General features: G+C 40.2%; 1 protein-coding gene across 1 annotated transcript in view; it reads right to left on the minus strand.

Annotated features, from left to right (window-relative positions):
• LOC117440047 (gamma-aminobutyric acid receptor subunit rho-2-like) overlaps positions 1-14970 on the minus strand; it is a 38044-nt gene extending 23074 nt beyond the window's left edge. The window contains exons 1-2 of the mRNA XM_034076263.2: positions 14737-14970; positions 12651-12757 (exon numbers count right to left, since the gene is read on the minus strand). Coding sequence (XP_033932154.1) covers positions 12651-12757; positions 14737-14858 — 229 coding nt within the window. The 5' untranslated portion in view covers positions 14859-14970. The remainder of the gene's footprint in view (positions 1-12650; positions 12758-14736) is intronic.
• Positions 14971-23454: the final 8484 nt, after the last annotated feature.

Genomic DNA, 23454 nt, shown 5'->3' on the forward strand with positions numbered 1-23454 from the left:
TGGTGAAATTGTTACGTAAATTTGTGTCATCCGCATAGCTATGGTAACTTATTTTGTTGTTTTCATTATCTGAGCCAGTGGTAGCATGTTGACGTTAAAGAGAAGAGGCCCCAAGATGGAGCCTTGAGGTACCCCACATGTCATATTTGTCAACTCAGATGTGTATTTACCTATAGTCCTTTAAGTAGGATTCAAACCAATTTAGAACTGTTTTCGAAAGTCCCACCCAGTGTTCTAGTCGGTCGAGTAATATGTTGTGGTCAACAGTGTCAAACGCAGCACTGAGATCTAATAATACTAACACTGAAGTTCTGCCACTGTCTGTGTTTAAGTGGATGTCATTGAAGACCTTTACAAGAGCAGTCTCAGTGCTGTGGTTTGGACGAAAGCCTGACTGGAACACATCGAAACAACTATTTAAATGCAAGAAATTACTCAACTGTTGAAAAACAACTTTTTCAATGATTTTACCTAGAAATGGCAGGTTTGATATAGGCCTGTAATTGTTCATTACTGAAGCATCTAGATTATTCTTTTTTAAGAGCGGTTTAATGACTGCAGTTTTCAGGGCCTGTGGAAAAATACCTGAGTGAAGAGATTTGTTTACTATATGAAGTAGTTCTGAGGCCATGCAGGGCAAAACATCTTTGAAAAATCCTGTTGGAATAATATCAAGGCAGCAGGAGGAGGACTTCAGAAGTTGAATAATGTCCTCTAGGTTTTTATCATTAATCTGATGGAATTGTGTCATGATGTCTGAATTGATGTTAAGTGGACACAGAGACAAACATTTGCTGTTCCTGATGCAGAGGCACTGACTGCTTGTCTGATTTTCTGAATGTTGGAGGCAAAATCCTTGCACGCCCTGGTGCATAGAAATTCAGAGGCTACTGACACTGGGGGGTTAGTTAGTCTGTCGACGGTAGCAAACAAGGCACGTGCGTTGTTTTTGTTTTTGGTAATGATGTCAGAGAAGAAAGACTGTCGTGCGTTTTTCAATTCCAAATTATAAAGGCCAAGTCTCTCTTTATAGATTTCAAAGTGAACCTGGAGATTTGTTATTCACCACCTACGTTCAGCTTTTCAACACTCTCTTTTTTCTGCTCTCACGGTCATGGCCTTTCTCCATGGAGATATTTTCTTCCCAGACACTTCCTTAACCTTAATTGGAGCAATGGCATCTATAACATTTTTAATTTTTGAATTAAAATGATCTACTAGCTCATTTACTGAGATGTTAGCAGGGGCAAGTGTGGAGTAAACATTTCCCTAGTATTTTCAGTTAAACATCGCTTTGTGGTTACCTCTTTTTGAACACTTGTGTGAACAGAAATAGAGCTCTCAAAGAAAACACAGGAATGGTCAGACAGTGCAACATCAGTCACCACAACCTTAGAGATATTCAGACCCTTTGAGATAATTAAGTCCAGAGTGTGCCCCTTATTGTGCGTGGGCTCCGTCACATGCTGAGTCAGTCCATAGCTATCAAGAACACAAAACAGTTCTTTCGCCCCTCTGTCCTGGGGGTTGTCAACATGGATGTTAAAATCACCAACAATGACTAGATGGTCAAAGTCAATACACACTATAGACAGCAGTTCGGTAAAGTCATCAAAAAAGCTTGCACAGTATTTGGGTGGCCTATAGTTATTTAGGAACAGAGCTCGAGAGGAGCATTTCAGCTGAAGGGCCACATATTCAAAAGAATCAAAGTTTCCATACGATGTCTTCCTGCATTGAAGGGAATCATTGAACAGAATAGCAACTCCACCCCCTTTCTTATGCATTCTTTCCTGACTCATAAAACTAAAGTTGGGAGGGGTTGATTCGATAAGAACAGCTGCACTGTTATTTTGTTCAATCCAAGTTTCCGTTAAAAACATAAAATCGAGATTGTGCTCAGTGATAAAATCATTGATTAAAAATGTTTTTCCTGCCAAAGACCTGACATTTAATAAAGCTAGTTTAAGTTCGTTAAACACACTATCAGTCATGTTTTTTGTAACAAGCTGTGGCTGACATGGAATCACTGCTAAATTAGATAAACTGTATCTAAGATGATTCACCGCTCTTAATCTATTACCTATCAACACAGATATCGGCAAAGCTACTGGCAGGCAGGGCCCCGGCATGTCCTGGAAAGAGTTGAGAGTGCCATACGCCCTTGAGCCTGGACCCACCACCAGGCAAAACGTTTAAATCCGCTCTTCTCTCCCCCGTCAGCATCGTTCAGGAGAATTGATTCAACCCTCCTCCATTTCCTTCACCTCCAGCTGTTCAGATCCAAGGCAGGACAGCCCAGAAGAACCCTCATCAATCCGGATTTTATATTCCCTTAGTATTCCCCACCACCAGTGTCTAGACCCCGGGGGGTTTCTCTTTTTAGTCGGCTTCCCCTCCCCCCTAAATTCATCACAGTATGATGGGGTCTAATCTCCAAAAACAAAATGCTATGAACTTCAACTAAGTCTCTCCTGATTGAAATGCATGTGGACAGATTTTGTCAATCACAACCGTGCAAGTTTTAGTGTATCTTCTCATCTTTTTTCAGGTTCCATACAACATGTGAACTGGTTAAGTGAAGAGCAGAAGCCACTTCTCAAATGTTACACAATCCTTTCCCCATGCCATTGCTGTCAACACCTATCCACGCTGAACGTTGCTAAGATATTATTGATTGGGGTGTGGCCAAAAGTGCAATATGCTTCAAAAATGTAGCTGACAGAGAGCAGTGCTTTTGTCCTGTGGCCGTGGATTTTATTTTATTTTAAGATTTTTAATTACGTCGCTAAACTCCTTGAAAAGGTCCTCTTCCTTTTCTCCAAGGCACACGACAAGGCAGCGGATGGCTATAGTTCTCTGCGTACTTCAATTGTATTGTGCTATTTTTGAAAAAGGGAAAAAAGAGAAATGACCTACTGTAAAGGAATATATTCTGAATGGGTGACCTCAAGAAGTATGTCCTTGATCTGCTTCACCGAGATTCATTTTGAATAAAAAGCGATATCACAATAGTAACCAAAGTATTTGTACTTTCACAGTAGCCTCTACTACTTTGTATCCTCTCACAGAACTATTCGCAGTTCAAAGGCTGCTAGTTTTGGTCAAACAGCAATTTGCCATACAGTGCAACTACAAGGCTATCTACTGTATTAGAATGACAAAAGATGACACTCACCTTAAAATGTCCTTTGTATATTTCTATTTGTCTTAACTGTGGGAACTTGTCCAGGCATGTTAAGTGGGAGTGGACTTGAAATCCTTAACTCAAGGTGTAGAACAATTAAGTTATCAAGCCAATTGCATTACTTACTACAACTTGAATGTAGTTTTAAGTCAATTAACGCGGAAATCCGAGTTTAAATTACACACAATATTAAGTTGATGTAATTACCAACATTTATTACGTCAACACAACTTATAAATTAATGTTTGCAACTTAAAATGTGTATCTAAATCAATTAATCCAAATTTGTATCTTGCAACCATGCATTTAATTAAGTGGTGGCCAAAGGTCCCCTGAATGACTTGTTAGAGTGCAGATTGAGGCTGAAGAAGTGAGGCTCATGTGTTCAGGCTGGACGATCACTGCGTGTCCCGCGTGTGGGTCCGCCGGAAGATTTCCATTTGCTATTTTGAGCTGACAGCATCAGCGAATTATTCCACGTCACTGATTATCAGATGAGACCAACGAATGCGTCATCCAAGCCCCGCATCATACCTCCTCTTGGCCCTTACAACCCTCAGTAGCACTTCCTGTTTCAAATGGGACATGAAGCACACTGGAACAACTGAAACGTGACTTTAATTAAATGTATTATGTCAACAGATTTCACATAACTGTGTATGGTTAGATGATATTTAAACTTAATAGTATTGCTTTCACCTAACCTACATGTGAAATCTGTTGACATAATACATTTAATTAAAGTCACGGTTCAGTTTTTTCAGAGTGAGTCAGCCGGTGTCTCCCGCTGACCTCACAGTGCCACAAACAGGAACACTGCGTATCATCTACCCCATAATGAATCCAACTGAAAATGTATGAACAGGCTGTTTATGGGCAACATGCAGAAAAACCATATCGATAGTTTCACAGTTCTGCTTTCCTGACAGCCCACTAAAACCCCAACGGCTTCATTTAATAACACTCACTCTTTAAAACGCAGTTATCGCCAAAGCACAGACGTGAAAACAAAGCACATCCATTCACAGTGTTTATTTAAGTACTGAATATTTGATCAGGCTAATTATTTGAGTCGCTGTGTATAGAGACTTTAATTTCTCCCTGTGGATGACAATTCATAATGTGTTTAATTAAGAAAGTTACAGTTGTAGGCTACATAATGATCATTAATCTAAGGAACGCAGGATGTCAGTGTGGGGGGGGGGCGACCATTCATTCTGATGGTTACCAGCAGATGTTCAGGCATATTAAAGTCTAACATTAGGCAATGGGGGAATATTCCCCTTGTGGCAGCCTGAGTTCTTCATCCCTTTTTTATAACGGTGCTAATCTAATGAACATTGTGTTTATGAGCATGCACGTAGCGAAGACAACTCCAAATAAAGGGCCAGTTCCCCCAAGCAACTTTGTATTCTCCCATTCAACACCTGGGGAGGAAGGGAGCTGCTTTCTATGTATCTACCTTTACACCGCAGACAGCACCTGGCAGCTTTATCATCCTTTAACTCTAATATATAAGACATTCCCAGTGCTCCCCTGCTGGACGTTTGCAGTGTGGGAAATTCATTGTTGGTAATTACAAGAACAATTAGTAGTGAATATTTCATGGACTGGGTCACAGGATTATGTCATGATCATTGGTCCCATCATTTCTGGTAGAACTGGGATCTAGTGCTACACTCTCTCACAGGTTGGCGCTTAGATAAATCAGACCAACATGAAAGTGAAGCTGGTGCTTTCGGGGCCCCCGGAGGCCCCGGGCAGCTCAGCTGTACGAATACTTCTGTTTTTATGTGTCCAGGTTTAAGATTTAAGATGTCTGCCTCCGAACAATGGAGATGAATATATGCTTTGTTTGTGGTTCTCACAGCACAGGACATTTAATATAGATATATTTAATATGGGTTGATAAAACAGCCTTTGGGGGTCCGTGTGTGAAGAGCTGCTGGTGGGAATCCTTTGTTCCTTCATTTCCTGTCCCCTTTGCACTGTCCACTATCTAATACAGCCATCAAATACCCTCAACATATGATTTGGAAAACAGCCTTAAGTTTTCAGTAGTTTGGGAAGAGATTCAAATATCAATATGAGTCCGAATGTGAAGTACTGAGTTCAGAGCTCTGAGAGACATGAAAGCTGAATCCTCTGCAGGATGTGAGCAAACGTCTGTCAGTATATCTCTCAATCATATTGACTTCTCTCTAACTTTTAATTATTTCCTTGTAAAACACTGGACATTTTAAAGTCTTCTCCCTTCACATATTACAATTTAACCAAAAGGAAAAAGCAGATCTTTAGTGGATCTGCTCACAAGTCATGTCTTCACCAAAGCTTTAACCATGTGAGGATGCTCATATGAAGATATTTAATATTCTAGTTATTGTGTGAATTAAGAAGACACAGGTTCAGAGCCACTGATGTAGGGAACAGAGACTAAACAAGGTGTTGATTACAGGCATATGATGATTAGTTGATTCATTGATTGGTCAATAGACAGAAACAATTATTAGAAACTATTTACATAATGGATTCAATAATGGAGTTCCTTCTCATTTGGATTTGAGTCAAACAAAACAAGCCATTTGAAGTCCTCATGATTGCCATTTGAAAGAGGGTGGACTTGGATTTGGCTGTGAAGACCATACATTCTAGCACTTGTTTGACACTTTCTCACTTCAATGTTGTTCCAAACTTTAGCTTGAAACATTTGAATGAGTTTCTTTCAAATCAATGCTAACTTGGCCTCATGACAGTCGAATGGGGAGGGTCTGCTAGCATAGGCCACCATTAGCTATGGTCACACCAGACGAGTGAGACTGGAGCATCAAAACTAAATCATTAGTGTAATGAACATGGGCCGTTTTCTGGCAAGTGATTTGCAAGGGGAATAATTAGTTACATCTTGTTTATTTAAATGTGTGCTGAAGATAATTAAACAACCAGGGAAATCTGCAATTTTCCAGATGGCCACCAATTATGGCTTGTAAATGTCATTTTTTGTCCGTAACTACATTTGAACCTATTTAAATGATCTTGGTGAAAAATCATACATGTCTGACCACGTAGCAGCCACATTCAGATGCCAGGAGATAGTCTTCGTAATAGTTTAGTTAATTGTCCCAAATGCGTTCTAAAAAGCTTCATATTTAAAGATGTTGTGATTAAAATGACACACTCTGAAAAGTGTCTAAATAATAATACTTGTGAAAGACATGTACAGCTATCTGCAGCACTAAAAGTCACAGGCTAGCTTTGAGGTTTGCTGCACACATGCACCTGCCCATCGTCCTCCACACATCACAGCTGATCCTGGAACATATTGTTACTGAAAGTCAAATGTCTCACATTAAAGCTGCACTTTCAGGGAGTCTAATTGGTTCATTACCGCTGAGACACTTTAGCCTATGGAATTGTCCTTGTGTTATGTAGATATGGGGGGGGGCAACACCCTATCCATTCCACCTAATGAAGCTGGACTGCTCCTCTCTTCATGGATTAGCAGCTGTAATCCACAGCTGGCTCCATTAGACAGCATTACACAATATAGGGCTGGAGAGACATCCAAGTGAGGAAGCATTTGGTTGAAATGAGGGGGAACATGCTGCGTCTTAAATGCAAATATGACTTATGCATGACAGGTGAGGCTGATTTCCAACCCGAGGCAGACACGAAGGAGGAGCTCTGCGAATAGATGTTCCCCGGGAGTCAGATGTGATGACGCATCGTCAATCTGCAGCTTCCTGTGTGCTTGACTTGTGGGGCAGCTCTAATTGGGATAACATTCAAACTCCACCTGCACACTGTTGGTAATACACACCTCGTTCACGGCTGCTCTCTGAGGCACGCCGTAGGCTCTTAACAAAGCAATTAACATTTCTCTTTTCAATATCTTTGTTCTTCGGAATATGGAATCACAACAAAGCGGTTATTGTGTTCATGTTGTACAATAACCTTCTCCACACTCTGGATGTGTCTGATTGTGACCTGGGAATTCCCTCCGTCCCTACACTGACATCCCTTTTGGCACGTAAAAGCCTATTTTTTGATAGCGTTCTGTAAGAGGCTTCCATTAGTAACACTGCAGTCGCTCCTTTTGAAGCCAGGAGGAAGCACAGCAGCTGCACACACACTGTTCTCCTCAGCCAAAGGAAGGCATGGCAGTCTCACAGGCAGCGGCAGCAGCAGCAGCTTACACCAGTCAGCTTTTGGTGGTGTTTGAATAAGACGATCACATTCCTGTTCTTCTGCTGTAAAAGCTGCCTGTGTCTGCAAATAAAGGCTGACAGACGCAGGACAAAAGGCGCTCCTCAGTGGGACCCACACTCCCATATGTGGCGCCGCTGTCGTCCCAACGGGACATTTCATTTAGCTCGCCACCTCCTCCTGTGCTGGGACAGGACCCGTTTAGGCTGAATACCAGTGAAAGGGATACTTTGGTTCGACAAATAAGCTTCTTATTTTTAATTGCTTCCCCAAATCCCAGCAGCGGTACCATTGTCGTGACATTCAAGGTGTAAAGCAAGGGCACACGACCCCCCTGCTGACTTCTGCTGACTGTTCAGGGTCACTGATCGAAGATACAAACAATCGGAAGTGACAAATAATGGCCTCAGAATGAATCTTACTCCATCGCCTCCATCGCCATGCGTCACAATGTGTTTACAGTGTAACCTGCTGAGGGTTTCTTCCTCTTTGTTAGCTCGAGGCTGTGAGCTCCACATCGCCTATTTCTGTTCTCTTTAGGTTTGGCAGTGGAACAGAAGAGAAGAAGTGGGAAAAACAAACCTGCCACCCCTTTCTTCATCAGTTTGACATCAACATTCCCTCCACACTCAGATTCAACAAATTAATCCTGTTGGTGTGTGCCATCACTCAGAACAAACCCTTCACTGGGAATGATCGTTCGACGTGGACTATAGTCTGATGGAGAATTCCAACAAAACTCATTCATTTGGTTCAGAAAAGAGCTGGTGTGGGTTCAAATGAGTTGGTTTGCCGAGTAACTGTAGTAAAATGTTAAGTTATATGAGTACGGCGGCTTGGGCTCATGGAGTGAATGGGCGTCTACCAATCAGAGGGGCCGATCGATCTTTAGCCCCTGTGGTCAACAAGTCCTTGGGCAAGATACTTAACCCCAGAATGTCTACGGTCTTAAAGAGGACACATCCTGCTGATGTTCAGGTGTATATCAGTATGTAGGGTCTCTACTTTAAAGAGTCCTCTCCTGCTGATGTTCAGGTGTATATCAGTATGTAGTGTCTCTACTTTAAAGAGTCCTCTCCTGCTGATGTTCAGGTTGTATATCAGTATGTAGTGTCTCTACTTTAAAGAGTCCTCTCCTGCTGATGTGCAGGTGTATATCAGTATGTAGTGTCTCTACTTTAAAGAGTCCTCTCCTGCTGATGTTCAGGTGTATATCAGTATGTAGTGTCTCTACTTTAAAGAGTCCTCTCCTGCTGATGTTCAGGTGTATATCAGTATGTAGGGTCTCTACTTTAAAGAGTCCTCTCCTGCTGATGTTCAGGTGTATATCAGTTTGTAGTGTCTCTACTTTAAAGAGTTCTCTCCTGCTGATGTTCAGGTGTATATCAGTATGTAGGGTCTCTACTTTAAAGAGTCCTCTCCTGCTGATGTTCAGGTGTATATCAGTTTGTAGTGTCTCTACTTTAAAGAGTTCTCTCCTGCTGATGTTCAGGTGTATATCAGTATGTAGTGTCTCTACTTTAAAGAGTCCTCTCCTGCTGATGTTCAGGTGTATATCAGTATGTAGTGTCTCTACTTTAAAGAGTCCCCTCCTGCTGATGTTCAGGTGTATATCAGTATGTAGAGTCTCTACTTTAAAGAGTCCTCTCTTGCTGATGTTCAGGTGTATATCAGTATGTAGTGTCTATACTTTAAAGAGTCCTCTCCTGCTGATGTTCAGGTGTATATCAGTATGTAGTGTCTATACTTTAAAGAGTCCTCTCCTGCTGATGTTCAGGTGTATATCAGTATGTAGTGTCTCTACTTTAAAGAGTCCTCTCCTGCTGATGTTCAGGTGTATATCAGTATGTAGTCTCTCTACTTTAAAGAGTCCTCTCCTGCTGATGTTCAGGTGTATATCAGTATGTAGTCTCTCTACTTTAAAGAGTCCTCTCCTGCTGATGTTCAGGTGTATATCAGTATGTAGTGTCTCTACTTTAAAGAGTCCTCTCCTGCTGATGTTCAGGTGTATATCAGTATGTAGTCTCTCTACTTTAAAGAGTCCTCTCCTGCTGATGTTCAGGTGTATATCAGTATGTAGTGTCTCTACTTTAAAGAGTCCTCTCCTGCTGATGTTCAGGTGTATATCAGTATGTAGTGTCTCTACTTTAAAGAGTCCTCTCCTGCTGATGTTCAGGTGTATATCAGTATGTAGTGTCTCTACTTTAAAGAGTCCTCTCCTGCTGATGTTCAGGTGTATATCAGTATGTAGTGTCTCTACTTTAAAGAGTCCTCTCCTGCTGATGTTCAGGTGTATATCAGAATGTAGTGTCTCTACTTTAAAGAGTCCTCTCCTGCTGATGTTCAGGTGTATGTCAGTATGTAGAGTCTCTACTTTAAAGAGTCCTCTCCTGCTGATGTTCAGGTGTATGTCAGTATGTAGTGTCTCTACTTTAAAGAGTCCTCTCCTGCTGATGTTGCAAATGTATTATCTTTTCAATTTACACACGGCATCTATTGCACGTCTGTCCGTCCTGGGAGAGGGATCCCTCCTCTGTTGCTCTCCCTGAGGTTTCTCCCATTTTTCCCTTTAAACTGGGTTTTCTTTGGAAGTGTTTCCTTGTACGATGTGAGGGTCTAAGGACAGAAGGTGTCGTATTGTCATACTGATATTCTGTACACACTGTGAAGACCACTGAGACAAATGTAACATTTGTGATATTGGGCTATAAAAATAAACATTGATTGATTGATTGATTGATTGATTGATTGATTGATTGATTGATTGATTGATGTTCAGGTGTATATCAGTATGTAGTGTCTCTACTTTAAAGAGTCCTCTCCTGCTGATGTTCAGGTGTATATCAGTATGTAGTGTCTCTACTTTAAAGAGTCCTCTCCTGCTGATGTTCAGGTGTATATCAGTATGTAATGTCTCTACTTTAAAGAGTCCTCTCCTGCTGATGTTCAGGTGTATATCAGTATGTAGTGTCTCTACTTTAAAGAGTCTTCTCCTGCTGATGTTCAGGTGTATATCAGTATGTAGTGTCTCTACTTTAAAGAGTCCTCTCCTGCTGATGTTCAGGTGTATGTCAGTATGTAGTGTCTCTACTTTAAAGAGTCCTCTCCTGCTGATGTTCAGGTGTATGTCAGTATGTAGTGTCTCTACTTTAAAGAGTCCTCTCCTGCTGATGTTCAGGTGTATGTCAGTATGTAGTGTCTCTACTTTAAAGAGTCCTCTCCTGCTGATGTTCAGGTGTATGTCAGTATGTAGTGTCTCTACTTTAAAGAGTCCTCTCCTGCTGATGTTCAGGTGTATATCAGTATGTAGAGTCTCTACTTTAAAGAGTCCTCTCCTGCTGATGTTCAGGTGTATATCAGTATGTAGAGTCTCTACTTTAAAGAGTCCTCTCCTGCTGATGTTCAGGTGTATATCAGTATGTAGTGTCTCTAATTAAAGAGTCCTCTCCTGCTGATGTTCAGGTGTACATCAGTATGTAGTGTCTCTACTTTAAAGAGTCCTCTCCTGCTGATGTTCAGGTGTACATCAGTATGTAGTGTCTCTACTTTAAATAGTCCTCTCCTGCTGATGTTTAGGTGTATATCAGTATGTAGTGTCTCTACTTTAAAGAGTCCTCTCCTGCTGATGTTCAGGTGTATGTCAGTATGTAGTGTCTCTACTTTAAAGAGTCCTCTCCTGCTGATGTTCAGGTGTATATCAGTATGTAGTGTCTCTACTTTAAAGAGTCCTCTCCTGCTGATGTTCAGGTGTATATCAGTTTGTAGTGTCTCTACTTTAAAGAGTTCTCTCCTGCTGATCTTCAGGTGTATATCAGTATGTAGTGTCTCTACTTTAAAGAGTCCTCTCCTGCTGATGTTCAGGTGTATATCAGTATGTAGTCTCTCTACTTTAAAGAGTCCTCTCCTGCTGATGTTCAGGTGTATATCAGTATGTAGTCTCTCTACTTTAAAGAGTCCTCTCCTGCTGATGTTCAGGTGTATATCAGTATGTAGAGTCTCTACTTTAAAGAGTCCTCTCCTGCTGATGTTCAGGTGTATGTTAGTATGTAGTGTCTCTACTTTAAACATCCTCTCCTGCTGATGTTCAGGTGTATATCAGTATGTAGTCTCTCTACTTTAAAGAGTCCTCTCCTGCTGATGTTCAGGTGTATATCAGTATGTAGTCTCTCTACTTTAAAGAGTCCTCTCCTGCTGATGTTCAGGTGTATATCAGTATGTAGTGTCTCTACTTTAAAGAGTCCTCTCCTGCTGATGTTCAGGTGTATATCAGTATGTAGTGTCTCTACTTTAAAGAGTCCTCTCCTGCTGATGTTCAGCTGTATATCAGTATGTAGTGTCTCTACTTTAAAGAGTCCTCTCCTGCTGATGTTCAGGTGTATATCAGTATGTAGTGTATCTACTTTAAAGAGTCCTCTCTTGCTGATGTTCAGGTGTATATCAGTATGTAGTGTCTCTACTTTAAAGAGTCCTCTCCTGCTGATGTTCAGGTGTATATCAGTATGTAGTGTCTCTACTTTAAAGAGTCCTCTCCTGATGATGTTCAGGTGTATATCAGTATGTAGTGTCTCTACTTTAAAGAGTCCTCTCCTGCAGATGTTCAGGTGTATATCAGTATGTAGTGTCTCTACTTTAAAGAGTCCTCTCCTGCTGCACCTCTTTTCACCCTCTGTCTGAAACCAGAGCCCAGTCTGCTCTGAGTGGCTAGCTGGCCAGCTCTGTTGTGATTGGTTAACCACTTAGAGATGTCCCGCCCCTTAGCCTATCATGTACAATATGTTGGAATGCTAGCAAATACAAGCGCAACTGTTACAGAGTGGAATTGTAGTCTTTGCAGACCATTTACCTGCACAAAAACCTATAGAACACAACAAAGCATATTAAGGCCTCTTTAAAGTGTGTTTAAGTTGCTTTTGAAATAAGTGTTAGCTAAATATAGTTTAAATATATATATATATGTTATGTATGTACATGACATAAACACCTGACATACGTGATAAAGGTTAACTTTGGTATTTAAGTTAAGGAAAGGATAACATTTACTTTTGGTTTCACTGCAGCTCAAGGGTTAAAGTCCAGTGTTTGTTAGATCCCCCCTCCCCCCACAGCCCACTCCCTCCTACACACTCTGTTCTCTTTATATTACATCACCTGGCTCCCATCATAATAACCAAGGCAGTACTGCACATGGAGGCGGAGCCTCTGACCCAGCTGCAGGGTTCTGAAGGGAGAAGGTGTCTCTCATGGAGCTCAGAGATCTCACCTGCGAAGGCCGGCCTCATGGTGAAGTCATGTTCATCGATACGCAGGAGATGGCTGGTCTTCAGCTTTTTGGATTTGGTTCCATCAGCAACTTTCTTGGACAGAGGACTGGCAGCAGGCGGGAGGACAGAGAGGAGAGTGGCATTAGAGTTACTCATTCAAGAGGACATTGCTGGGGACTGTTTTCAGGGGCCAATGAATGCACATGTGGTGCTCGATTAAGTGTTTCTGGCAGCAGGACGGCGTGTGTGAGATTGAGTGAAGATCAACAGTGTGTGTGTCCATGGTAATAAACACATGCCACCCAGTGCATCAGTGGAGAGCACTGATGCGTGTTTAATAAGTTGGCACAGAAGGCGAGGAGATATCAGGCTTTCTATTAGAGACATTCATTTTAACTTTCGGTCTGCACATGGGATTTGTTTAAAAAAGAAGCACCCAGAACAAGCAGACTACTTTATAGCAGGGTTAAGGGGCGGTGCATTTGGTAAGACAACAGAGCAATGTAACCTTAGAGAAAGAAGAAACCAAGATATGTAATATCAAACATCGTTCTTTTGCTCAGAGATGTTATGTACAGGAAAAGCTGCCTTTCACTCAGCAGATTCAGGAAGCAGCCTAAACACCAACACTGCAACACATGAGCACACACTAGTGTAACAAGGCAGATATAAAATCTGAGCTGTAAAAGCACAATGTATCTACAGTTTAACACACAGTTACACTCACACACACTATATTATGAACATATGTTAAAACCAGAACGAATGAAGCAAAGAAAGTGAAAACCATAAAGCAGATTCAGGCAGTAGGCGTATTCACACTTAACGTATTATCCTGCAGAACAGAACAGCTCAGAGAAGATCCTTTACAACAACCACTATCTTTTAAGGTTTTAGTCACATTGTAATACTGATAGTAATCCACCATTTTAGAAATGTAACCTAAAGTCATCGAATTTAAAGATATTATTTGCAATAGAACTGTAATTAAAATGAAATGTTATTGCTTTGTACTCCCTAAAAGATAAATATTGATAAGGTTGTAGTGTTAAATGAACATTTACATGGTGGTCCAGAAGGGGTCAGAAGAATATGTGCTGAAGCTGAACTGTGAAGTTGTGCTGAATCAATGGGTTGACTTGTTGCATCAATTATCAGAAAGATCTTCAGATACATATTTGACCTTTAGTCATTTTTAATAATTTCCTAAGCAAAACGGCCCAAAATAATCTGGTCCTTGCTTATCAACACTGAGTTCTTATTCTGAGTATGTTATGACAGTAAACTGTTGGCTGAAAAATAAATGCAATTTGAAGAGGTCCATTTGGGTTCTGGGAAAGTCAAAGACCAGAGACATCGAGTAGAGACCGATATTTGGAGACAATAATAGATGAACCGCAGGACCCAAAATGGAATAAAGCAATGCAGGTGGTAAAATAGCCAAATGCTTTAAAATCCAAGTGTTGCTGGTATTATGAATTCATGTTACATCAGAATAAATCTGGCTGCTGCTGAGGGATGGTTGATCCTATTTGAAATGACAGAAGTGTGACAGTCGGGGAAAATCGCAGCCACACAACGGGCTCAAAGAGAATATCCCTCCACTCCGCAGTCTCTGTGTTCGGAGTCCCTGAAGGCAGAATAAAGAATTCACCTGAAATAACTTACAAAATACTGGATCTGAGGGAAGGGTGGTGTTTGCTGTCGTGATTGTGAGCCGGCTCAGTGGAGGGCTGATTTTACGCATCCCATCGATATGTTTTCGTTTTGAAAAGCGTAGATACAGCTGTTCCCAACAGCCTCGCTGAGGAGGGGTTTCGGCTGGAAAAGGAACAGGAACCGCTCCTGGCCATTCCCCCTAAATGTTGACATTCTGGATGGAAACTAAGTGAAGGGGAAATCCACAAAGCTGCTGCATCGTCTGAATCTGCTGTCAAGCTGTGCTGATTGGTCCATGGCACCGAGTCGTGCGTAAATGTGACATATCGGGTGGAATCAGAAGTGATTCACCTCGCGTTGCCCTATGCTGTTCCTGAAGGGCACCTTTAAGTTAAAGAGTCACATAAAGAATGTTTCGGTACTCACTTGCCGGGCTTGTGACTCTCCGCCGGAGCGGACCAGCGTTTTCTCCGACTCCGGTGTTTCCTGCAGTCCCCGAGCAGGATCAGACACAGCACTATGAAGAGAATCCTAGCGTAGCACGGCATGGTGAGTTCAAAAGTCCCGCAGCGAGTCGGTGAGTGACGCCTTCGGTTCACGTGCAGGAAGCTCTGTGCACGGTACCATCTTCCTGTCAGGGGCAGGAGGAGAGAGTGCGGGTCGGAGGACGTAGGAACCAGTGCGCCGGCTGCTGTGGGGGGGAGACGGAGTGGGGAAGTCTGATGCTCTGATTGGTCTTCAGCCTCCAGAGCAGCTGTTTCTGGCTCAGGCGCGCGCAGCATCAGCACCAAATGCTCAAATCTAAATAGAAAGAAAACAAAAAAACAACAACATACCACCCCCCCCCCCCCTTACGAGGCGTTTAGGGTCACTGCCAACATATATAGTCCTGCTGCATTTTAGGAGACCACCCAGACCATGTGGAGGCTCCTGTCTCTATTTGATATTATTTTTGAATGCGTGTTGCTTGAAAACGTTGAAATATTTAATCTCACGTACAAAATGATCCTGTTAGTGAACTTCTGAACAGTCAACGACTGCATGATATGTTTATGTTTATTCTGATTCTAGTTTGCAGTGTGAGACAGTATAAAGGCATCCTCTTAAAATGCCGTAACGCTTCCACATCTGGCATCCGTCTCTTCACTCCAACAGCCTGCAGGCTGGATAACAACGTTTTCAGAACAGATTGAAAGTGATTTCTTGTTTGTTTACTTATGTCTTTATATGGATGTCCTGGTTCTATGGGAGGGCCAACAGGGGGCCAGTGCCCCTGTAACACCCCCCTGTGGTACTGTACTTAATCACAATTTGAAGTTACTTGTACTTTACTTGAGTATTTCATTTTTTTTTTACTTCTACCCCACTACAATTCAGAGGGAAATGGTGTAGTTTTACTCCATGTATTTAATACCTTACAGATGTGGATGAATGATGTGAAATCTAACCAAGTGTTAAATCAGACTTTAGTTCCACCTGGAGTAAATCCACCAGCTACCCTGCAGTCTACAAAGCCATTCAGACTAGCTGCACCTTCACCAGCTCTGAGAACACTTTCACTGATCAATCATTATAAAACATATCATATTTATTATTCTCAAATGGGCCAATCTGCAGAATGAGAACTTTTACTTTTGCTAGGTATATTTAGATGCTAATACTTTTGTACTTTACTTGAGTAACATCTTGAATGCAGGACTGTTACTGTAACAGAGTATTCCTAAACTGTGGACTGTGCTGTAACGTGAGCCGAAGATACCAGGGATGTGGATATGACTGCTTGTGCATCGTGCAGTTATGGTAACAGGGACACTTTAATTGTCATCTTGTTGATTTGTTTTTGGTACAGCAGGTCCTAGTCGGGGAAATGATCTGCGCCTGACCCTATCCATGAGTTGGCCTTTGCTCCAGAGACTGTTGGTGTGTATTTTGTGTCTACGCCCTAAACAGAATATTAGTAGTAGTACAAATGCCATATCAATCTCATTAGTATGCAGAAAAAGTGACAGGTCGCCCCGCCCCTTTTTGGCCGGAAGTCCCGCCTTATTTGACCGGAAGTCCCGCCTTTTTATTTTTATTTTGAAAACCGGAAGTCCCGCCTCGTTCGACCGGAAGTCCCGCCTCGTTCGACCGGATGTCCCGCCCCCGCTTCCGGCGGATGTCCCGCCCCCGCTAATTAATATGTCTAGGATATATATATCCCGCCTCCTAACCACTTCCTGTGTGGTTAATCCTGTATACAGTATCGAGTGTAACTTACAAATACTTGCAAATAACATGAAATTAATCAAAAGTAAAAGCATCTAAAAAACATATTTAAACCTCTCTGTTTTTTGCAAACAGGACATGACAGGACATGAGGGGAGAAAACATATGGTGAAGGAGGGGGAACACACACACACACACAAACACACACACACACACACACACACACACACACACTACACACACACACACACACACCACACACACACACACACACACACACACACACACACACACACACACACACACACACACACACACACACACACACACACACACACACACACACACACACACACACACACACACACACACACACACACACTTTCCCCGCCCCTCACCCTCTCCCTCTGTCTAAATAAAAAGCCAGCGTCACTCTTAAATATTTTTCAAGTCGAGAGAAAATGGCCAAGAGACGTCTTGATATGAATTTAATCAGCGAGACACCGGTGACAACTTACAGCCATCCGTTGGGTGCTCCAATCAAGAAACGAATGCAGTTTGTATGCCGGGTTCAGACGCCTACAGCCGAAGAACTTCACGAAGAATGGATTCTGAGAAATGGCGATGTTTGGGGTTATATATTCAACTATATGGCTATTACAAATAACATGAAATTAATCAAAAGTAAAAGCATCTAAAAAACACATATTTAAACCTCTCTGTTTTTGCAAACAGGACATGACAGGACATGAGGGGAGAAAACATATGGTGAAGGAGGGGGAACACACACACACACACACACACACACACACACACACACTTTCCCCGCCCCTCTCGCTTTAGGGCTGTCTAAATAAAAAGCCAGCGTCACTCTTAAATATTTTTCAAGTCGAGAGAAAATGGCCAAGAGACGTCTTGATATGAATTTAATCAGCGAGACACCGGTGACCAACTTACAGCCATCCGTTGGGTGCTCCAAATCAAAGTAAAGCATATAAAAAACAGATATTTTAAAAAGTCAGCCTTTTTTGCTAAAGGGATAAGGGAGGGGGAAAACCCCAAACCCCCTATGGAGAAGTCATAAACCCCCTATGGAGACAAGCATGTTGTAAACAGAGGGGAGGTAGGTAATATACTTAAATATATATAGAAAGTCAGAGAATATTTATCAGAGGATAACGCATATACATTTTGTACAAGTCGACACGGGTGGATTTTGGTAAGAAAACAGAGTTTTCGTACTCAGACCGCTGCAACAATTTCAAGCAGATCTCTGCGATATGCAGTCGCTGTCCGAATATAATGATGGCTTTAATTATTTGTTAACAGTCATAAATGTATTTAGAAAAACCTGTGCTCTAACATTAAAAAGAAAAAGAAGGGTAAGGTTACCAAAAGCTTTTGATACAGTTTTAACACACACAGCGAGATCCCTAAAAAGTCACAAACAGAAGCGGGGAAAGAATTCTTTAATAAAGTTTTTTCCAAAACTTGTTGAAGAAAAGCGGTATACAACATTATATAACCGCCAGTGACATAAAGGCATGTATGGTAGAAAGATTTAAACCGTACGCTGAAAACTAAAATGTGGAGGTATTTTACAGCTAAAAACACTCATAGATAGCGTTTTTTATGTATGACAACTTTACAACTGGTAGAAAGTTAAGTACTTTTTCTGAGCAGATTTTCTTTAAGACTGTGACTCTTAACACACCAACCCCCCGAGAGCCAGACATACTCATCCCATTTTCAACGTATTTTGTTTTTGTCTTTCTCGCTTTTTTTTTCCATTATATTTTTGAAAAAACTACATAGTGATTGCTAGCAAAAATACAACATGCAACTAATACATTATACAATATTACGACTTTTGACGATATTTTCAACACAATATACTTGTACCCTTTTTTTTTTTTTTGTAGGACTTCAAGATATGTTGCATGTCATGCATAAACACGGTGTCATCTTTCTTGAAACTGACGTGCTGTCCGTTTTACAAACAAGTTATGTTTATGCTTCTTCATCCTCTGAATGTTCCTCCCCCGTCCCTCTTCACAATAACAATCAAGGTGGATCTGTGAAATGAAACACCTCTTCCCAAAGCGTGACTACCCTATTGAGGGCATGCAGTAGGGGCAGTAGGGCAGTAGGGTCTAAATCGATGGGCCAGATATACTAACATGCAGAATGTACGGTATGTTTGAAAAAGACTAACCATTATCCAGTTCAAAGCTGTCTTTAAGATGTGACATAGCGCTCTGACTATTTCCCGTAAAATCGTGACAAAACCTATTACTTGTTCTTACATTTGACCTCTTGCTGCTTGGTTGAAAATGATAGATGAAAAAGAAACTTTTTTTTAAAAAGAGTCCAACCACAAATGGTTTAAGATTGTTACAAAATTGTAAAAAATAAAAAAGGTCTGGAGACAAAATTTAATTCAGGTGACTCTGGCTTTATTAGGACAACAAACATATAATACAAATGGGTTAGGGGTTAAATATAACCATCGGGGACTTAATAGTCTAACAAAATACTTTTATCTGAATACATTTGTTCTTTTTTAAGAGCACTTTTTGAAATTATTTATTTATTATTTCAATGGAACAATCCAGTGTTTGTTAACATTAACGCTTTCTTCTCTTTTTCTTGTGTTACTAAGATACTTTTAAACACACTTTGGTGTATGCAACACTTGTTCAGATAAACAAGGTTTTTTCTTTTCTGATAAATTACATATTTTAGTTATTTTATGTTACCAAGATACTTTGAGATACACCCTGATGTACGCAACACTTACAAAGGGTATAATATGAAGTAGTTGGTAAGGAAGGGGTTTTTCTTTAAGGGTGCAAAACTTTAGAACAGGGTAAACTATTCATTAATTTGTATTGAATTGAGTTTTCTTTTTTTTGATTTTCAACATACTATATGACTTTTACATATTTCTGACGTACTATACTTTTTTGACTTTTTTCTGTAGAATCTTGACAAAACTATTACTTGTTCTTAAATGATGACCTATTGCTGGAGATGAGATGAAAAGCTACAACGCTTAAAGAACTTTTTCTAAAAACTCTCAATTCTACACTGACTCCCCCCACTCAACGCAATAAGTCCCAACCCACTCAGCAAATCAATCTAAAACGAAGGACCCCACCAAGACGACCGTTGAAAACTAGCCATGGATCTGAGAAAAACCAAGTCTGATGTAGCCTACCCTTATTATCACCAGATAATGGATATGGGCTTAATGACTGGATGGTACAAAGAGGGGAGAGGTATGTTCCCGAAGAAGAGCTCTCCTCTATATGTAATAGTATTGTAAACGAAACATTTAAGTGGTCCTGGAATCTTCATTTTTCAGAAACATTCTGTAACATTACCGAATAAATTACCTTACTCTTTTTCTTGTGTTACCAAGATACTTTTAGATACAAGTTTGGTGTCTGAAAACTGAAACTGGTTGAATATGAAGTACTTTATAAGGAATTCGGATTCTTTTAAAGGCAGATTTGGGCTTTTTTCTCTTGCCAAGATACTTTTAGACACACTTTGAGGGATGCAAAACCTTAAAACTAGAAAATGAAGTACAGTCTGATGAGATTTTTTCTTAAAGACTGTTTCTCTAAAAGGTAAGTTTGTGATTTTAACAATATTTCTCCCTGACACTTGGCAGATTTGTTGTGTAATTCTCTCACAAAGGAACTGTAAGATACACTTTTTATGTATGCAAGACCTTAAACTTTTTTTTTTTTTTGAAAATAAAATACTTTGTCTGAATACATTTCTTTAAAGGCACTTTTTTTTATTTTAACGCTATTTCAGTGGAAAAATACAGTTTTGTTGACATCAAGGCTTTTTTCTCTTTTTCTTGTGTTACTAAGATACTTTTAAACACACTTTGGTGTATGCAACACTTGTTCAGATAAACAAGGTTTTTTTCTTTTCTGATAAACTTACATATTTTAGTTATTTATGTTACCAAGATACTTTGAGATACACCCTGATGTACGCAACACTTAACAAAGGGTATAATATGAAGTAGTTGGGTAAGGAAGGGGTTTTTCTTTAAGGGTGCAAAACTTTAGAACAGGGTAAAATATTCATTAATTTGTATTGAATTGAGTTTTCTTTTTTGATTTTCAACATACTATTTGTACACAATGACTTTTCCATATTTCTGATAAACTATACTTTTGACTGTTTTCCGTAAAATCATGACAAACTATTACTTATTCTTAAATGTCACCTATTGCTGGAGATGAGATGAAAACACATTCGCAGCAGTCGGTTAGCGGGAGATGATCTATAAGATTATTATGATCCGGTAATGGCTCTACAACACCATCCTCTAGTTTAAATGTCTTCACTTTGTTTCTTTTTCTTTTCACCCTTCCTTCTTTTGTCTTTTCCGTCTCTATGGTCCCTTTTCTTTTCATTCGCATCTGCGTTTGCTTTTAATTTTCTTCTCCTTTTCATGTTGCTCTTTTTCTTCGTTTTTCTTTACTTTTTTCTATTCTTTTCTGCTAATTGTCGTTTGCGATCTTGGCGAGTGGCATGAGATATACTGTTTCTATAAAGGTTATCTATAATACCATCTTTTAAAGAAAGATATTCTCAATGTATGTTATCATGGTCCCTTTTTGTCCTAACATACAACATTACATGGATATGTTATAGAGGAGAGCTCTTCTTCGGGAACATCTCTCCCCTATTTGTAACAATCCAGTCATTAAGCCCTATCCATTATCTGGTTATAATCAGGGTAGGCTACATCAGACTTGGTTTTCTCAGATCCATGGCTAGTTTTTAACGGTGTCCTTCGTTTAGATGATTTGCTGAGTGGGGTGGGACTTATTGCGTTGAGTGGGAGGCTTCATCTGTAGAAAGTACTCTGTTTGAGGAGATTTCGTAATAATGGTAGTTTGTCATTTTGAGGGTATTTCAGTGAAACAAGGCTGTTTTGAACATTGACAGATTTATGCTTAAATTCTCTGGGAAAAGTTACTGAAGATACACTTTGTGTATAAAAGCTGAAAAGTAGATAATGAAGTACTTTGTGTCAGTAGATTTCGTTAAGAATCTTTGACAGATTTATGCTTAATTCTCTCAAAAAGGTTACCGAAAGATACACTTTTGTATTTAAAAGCTGAAAAGTAGATAACGAAGTACTTTGTGTCAGTAGATTTGGTTAAGAATCTGACTCTTAATGGCAGTTTGTCATTTTGAGGGTATTTCAGTAAAACAAGGCTGTTTTGAACATTTGACAGATTTATGCTTAAATTCTCTGGTAAAGTTACTGAAGATACACTTTGTATATAAAAGCTGAAAAGTAGATAATGACGCGTGCTTTGTGTGTACAGACACACAGAAAACACTGAAAAACACAACAAGAAGGACTGTAATACACATGTATCAGACACGCCCCCCTTGTTATAATGATGACAACAGTTTTTAGATGTAAAAAACACTTTTTTTATTTTTTTCACACACAAAATCAATAGTTATACTGATTGTAGCATCCCCAGGACAGTCTCTAGCATAGAATTCCCCATATTACTGGAGATATCGTGATGGAGTTTTTTCACTTCAGTCAAAATATTCACGTGTATGCTGTTTTCAACACACAGATGCATTACATCTACAAACAGAGCATACAATGAGAGCACATGATACACTTTTGATGTTTGTTTCATTTCTGAGATAATGTTACAGAATGTTTCGGAAAATGAAGATTCCAGGACCACTTTAAATGTTTCGTTTACAACCGTTTCCCAATGACCCTGAATAATACTGCTAGAACGAACGATATCCAAAATGTCTTCCAGTTTACAAACTTCGGCCATTCTTTTTACACAGGGGTCACTACTCGTTCTGTTTTCAATCGTCCCCATCACCACATTTATTAAACGGGTAAGGGACTACATTATGATCAATATATACAGAGTGTTTGCAAAGTAGTTTCCCATTTTTTATTTTACTTAAAGAAAAAAGTCACTGCATCGAACAAGTCCCTGGCTTCTTCTCCATCCGACTGCTGTTTGTTAGTCTTCTTCTTCTCCATTCCAACTCTGTATGGATATTTCAAGTCTCTCCTTGAGGCATCTACATTTTACAAGCTTGTGCAGAAAGGCTTCCGAAGCGCGTCCTATCTTCAGTTTATCCTCGCAAATGCCTTTTTCAATAAGACTCTGGTCAATCACTGCAACAAAGTCGGCGAGCCAAAGTCTTTTCATTAACGCTTTGTAATTGTTTCTGAAGAAGAAATCGGGCATGTCATTCCGACAATCGTGTTGCCTCTGGTCGGGGGTTACTGCGTCGGCATTCTTTGCAGATTTCTTTCTGTACCGATACATCACCATCTCCAGAATATGAAACAACTCCGATTTCACTGTGGTCCCTAAACTGAGACTTCTTGACCCGAGGAAGTAGCATCAGCAGCAAGATTCGGGCAAGATTCGGGTTTCCCACAGTGGTGGTGTTGCTGGTGGACTCTGTTCCTGACTGCAACTCGCGGGGGTAGTCTTGGCTTTTCTCTGCTCCCATGGCTTAGTTTACAACGATCGTCTTAGCGAGGGTCCTTCATTTTTAGATGATTTGTTGAGTGGAGGGTGGGGCTCATTGCGTTGAATGGGGGAGTCAATTATAGAATTGAGAGTTTTTTAGAAAAAAAGTTCTTTAAGCGTTGTAGCTTTTTCATCCTCAATCTCCAGCAATAGGTGACATTTAAGAATAAGTAATAGTTTTGTCATGATTTTACGGAAAACAGTCAAAGTATAGTTTATCAGAAATATGGAAAAGTCATTGTGTACAAATAGTATGTTGAAAATCAAAAAGAAAACTCAATTCAATACAAATTAATGAATATTTTACCCTGTTCTAAAGTTTTGCACCCTTAAAGAAAAACCCCTTCCTTACCAACTACTTCATATT

The sequence above is a fragment of the Pseudochaenichthys georgianus genome, chromosome 24 (genome assembly GCF_902827115.2).
Source record: "Pseudochaenichthys georgianus chromosome 24, fPseGeo1.2, whole genome shotgun sequence".
NCBI lineage: Eukaryota > Metazoa > Chordata > Actinopteri > Perciformes > Channichthyidae > Pseudochaenichthys > Pseudochaenichthys georgianus.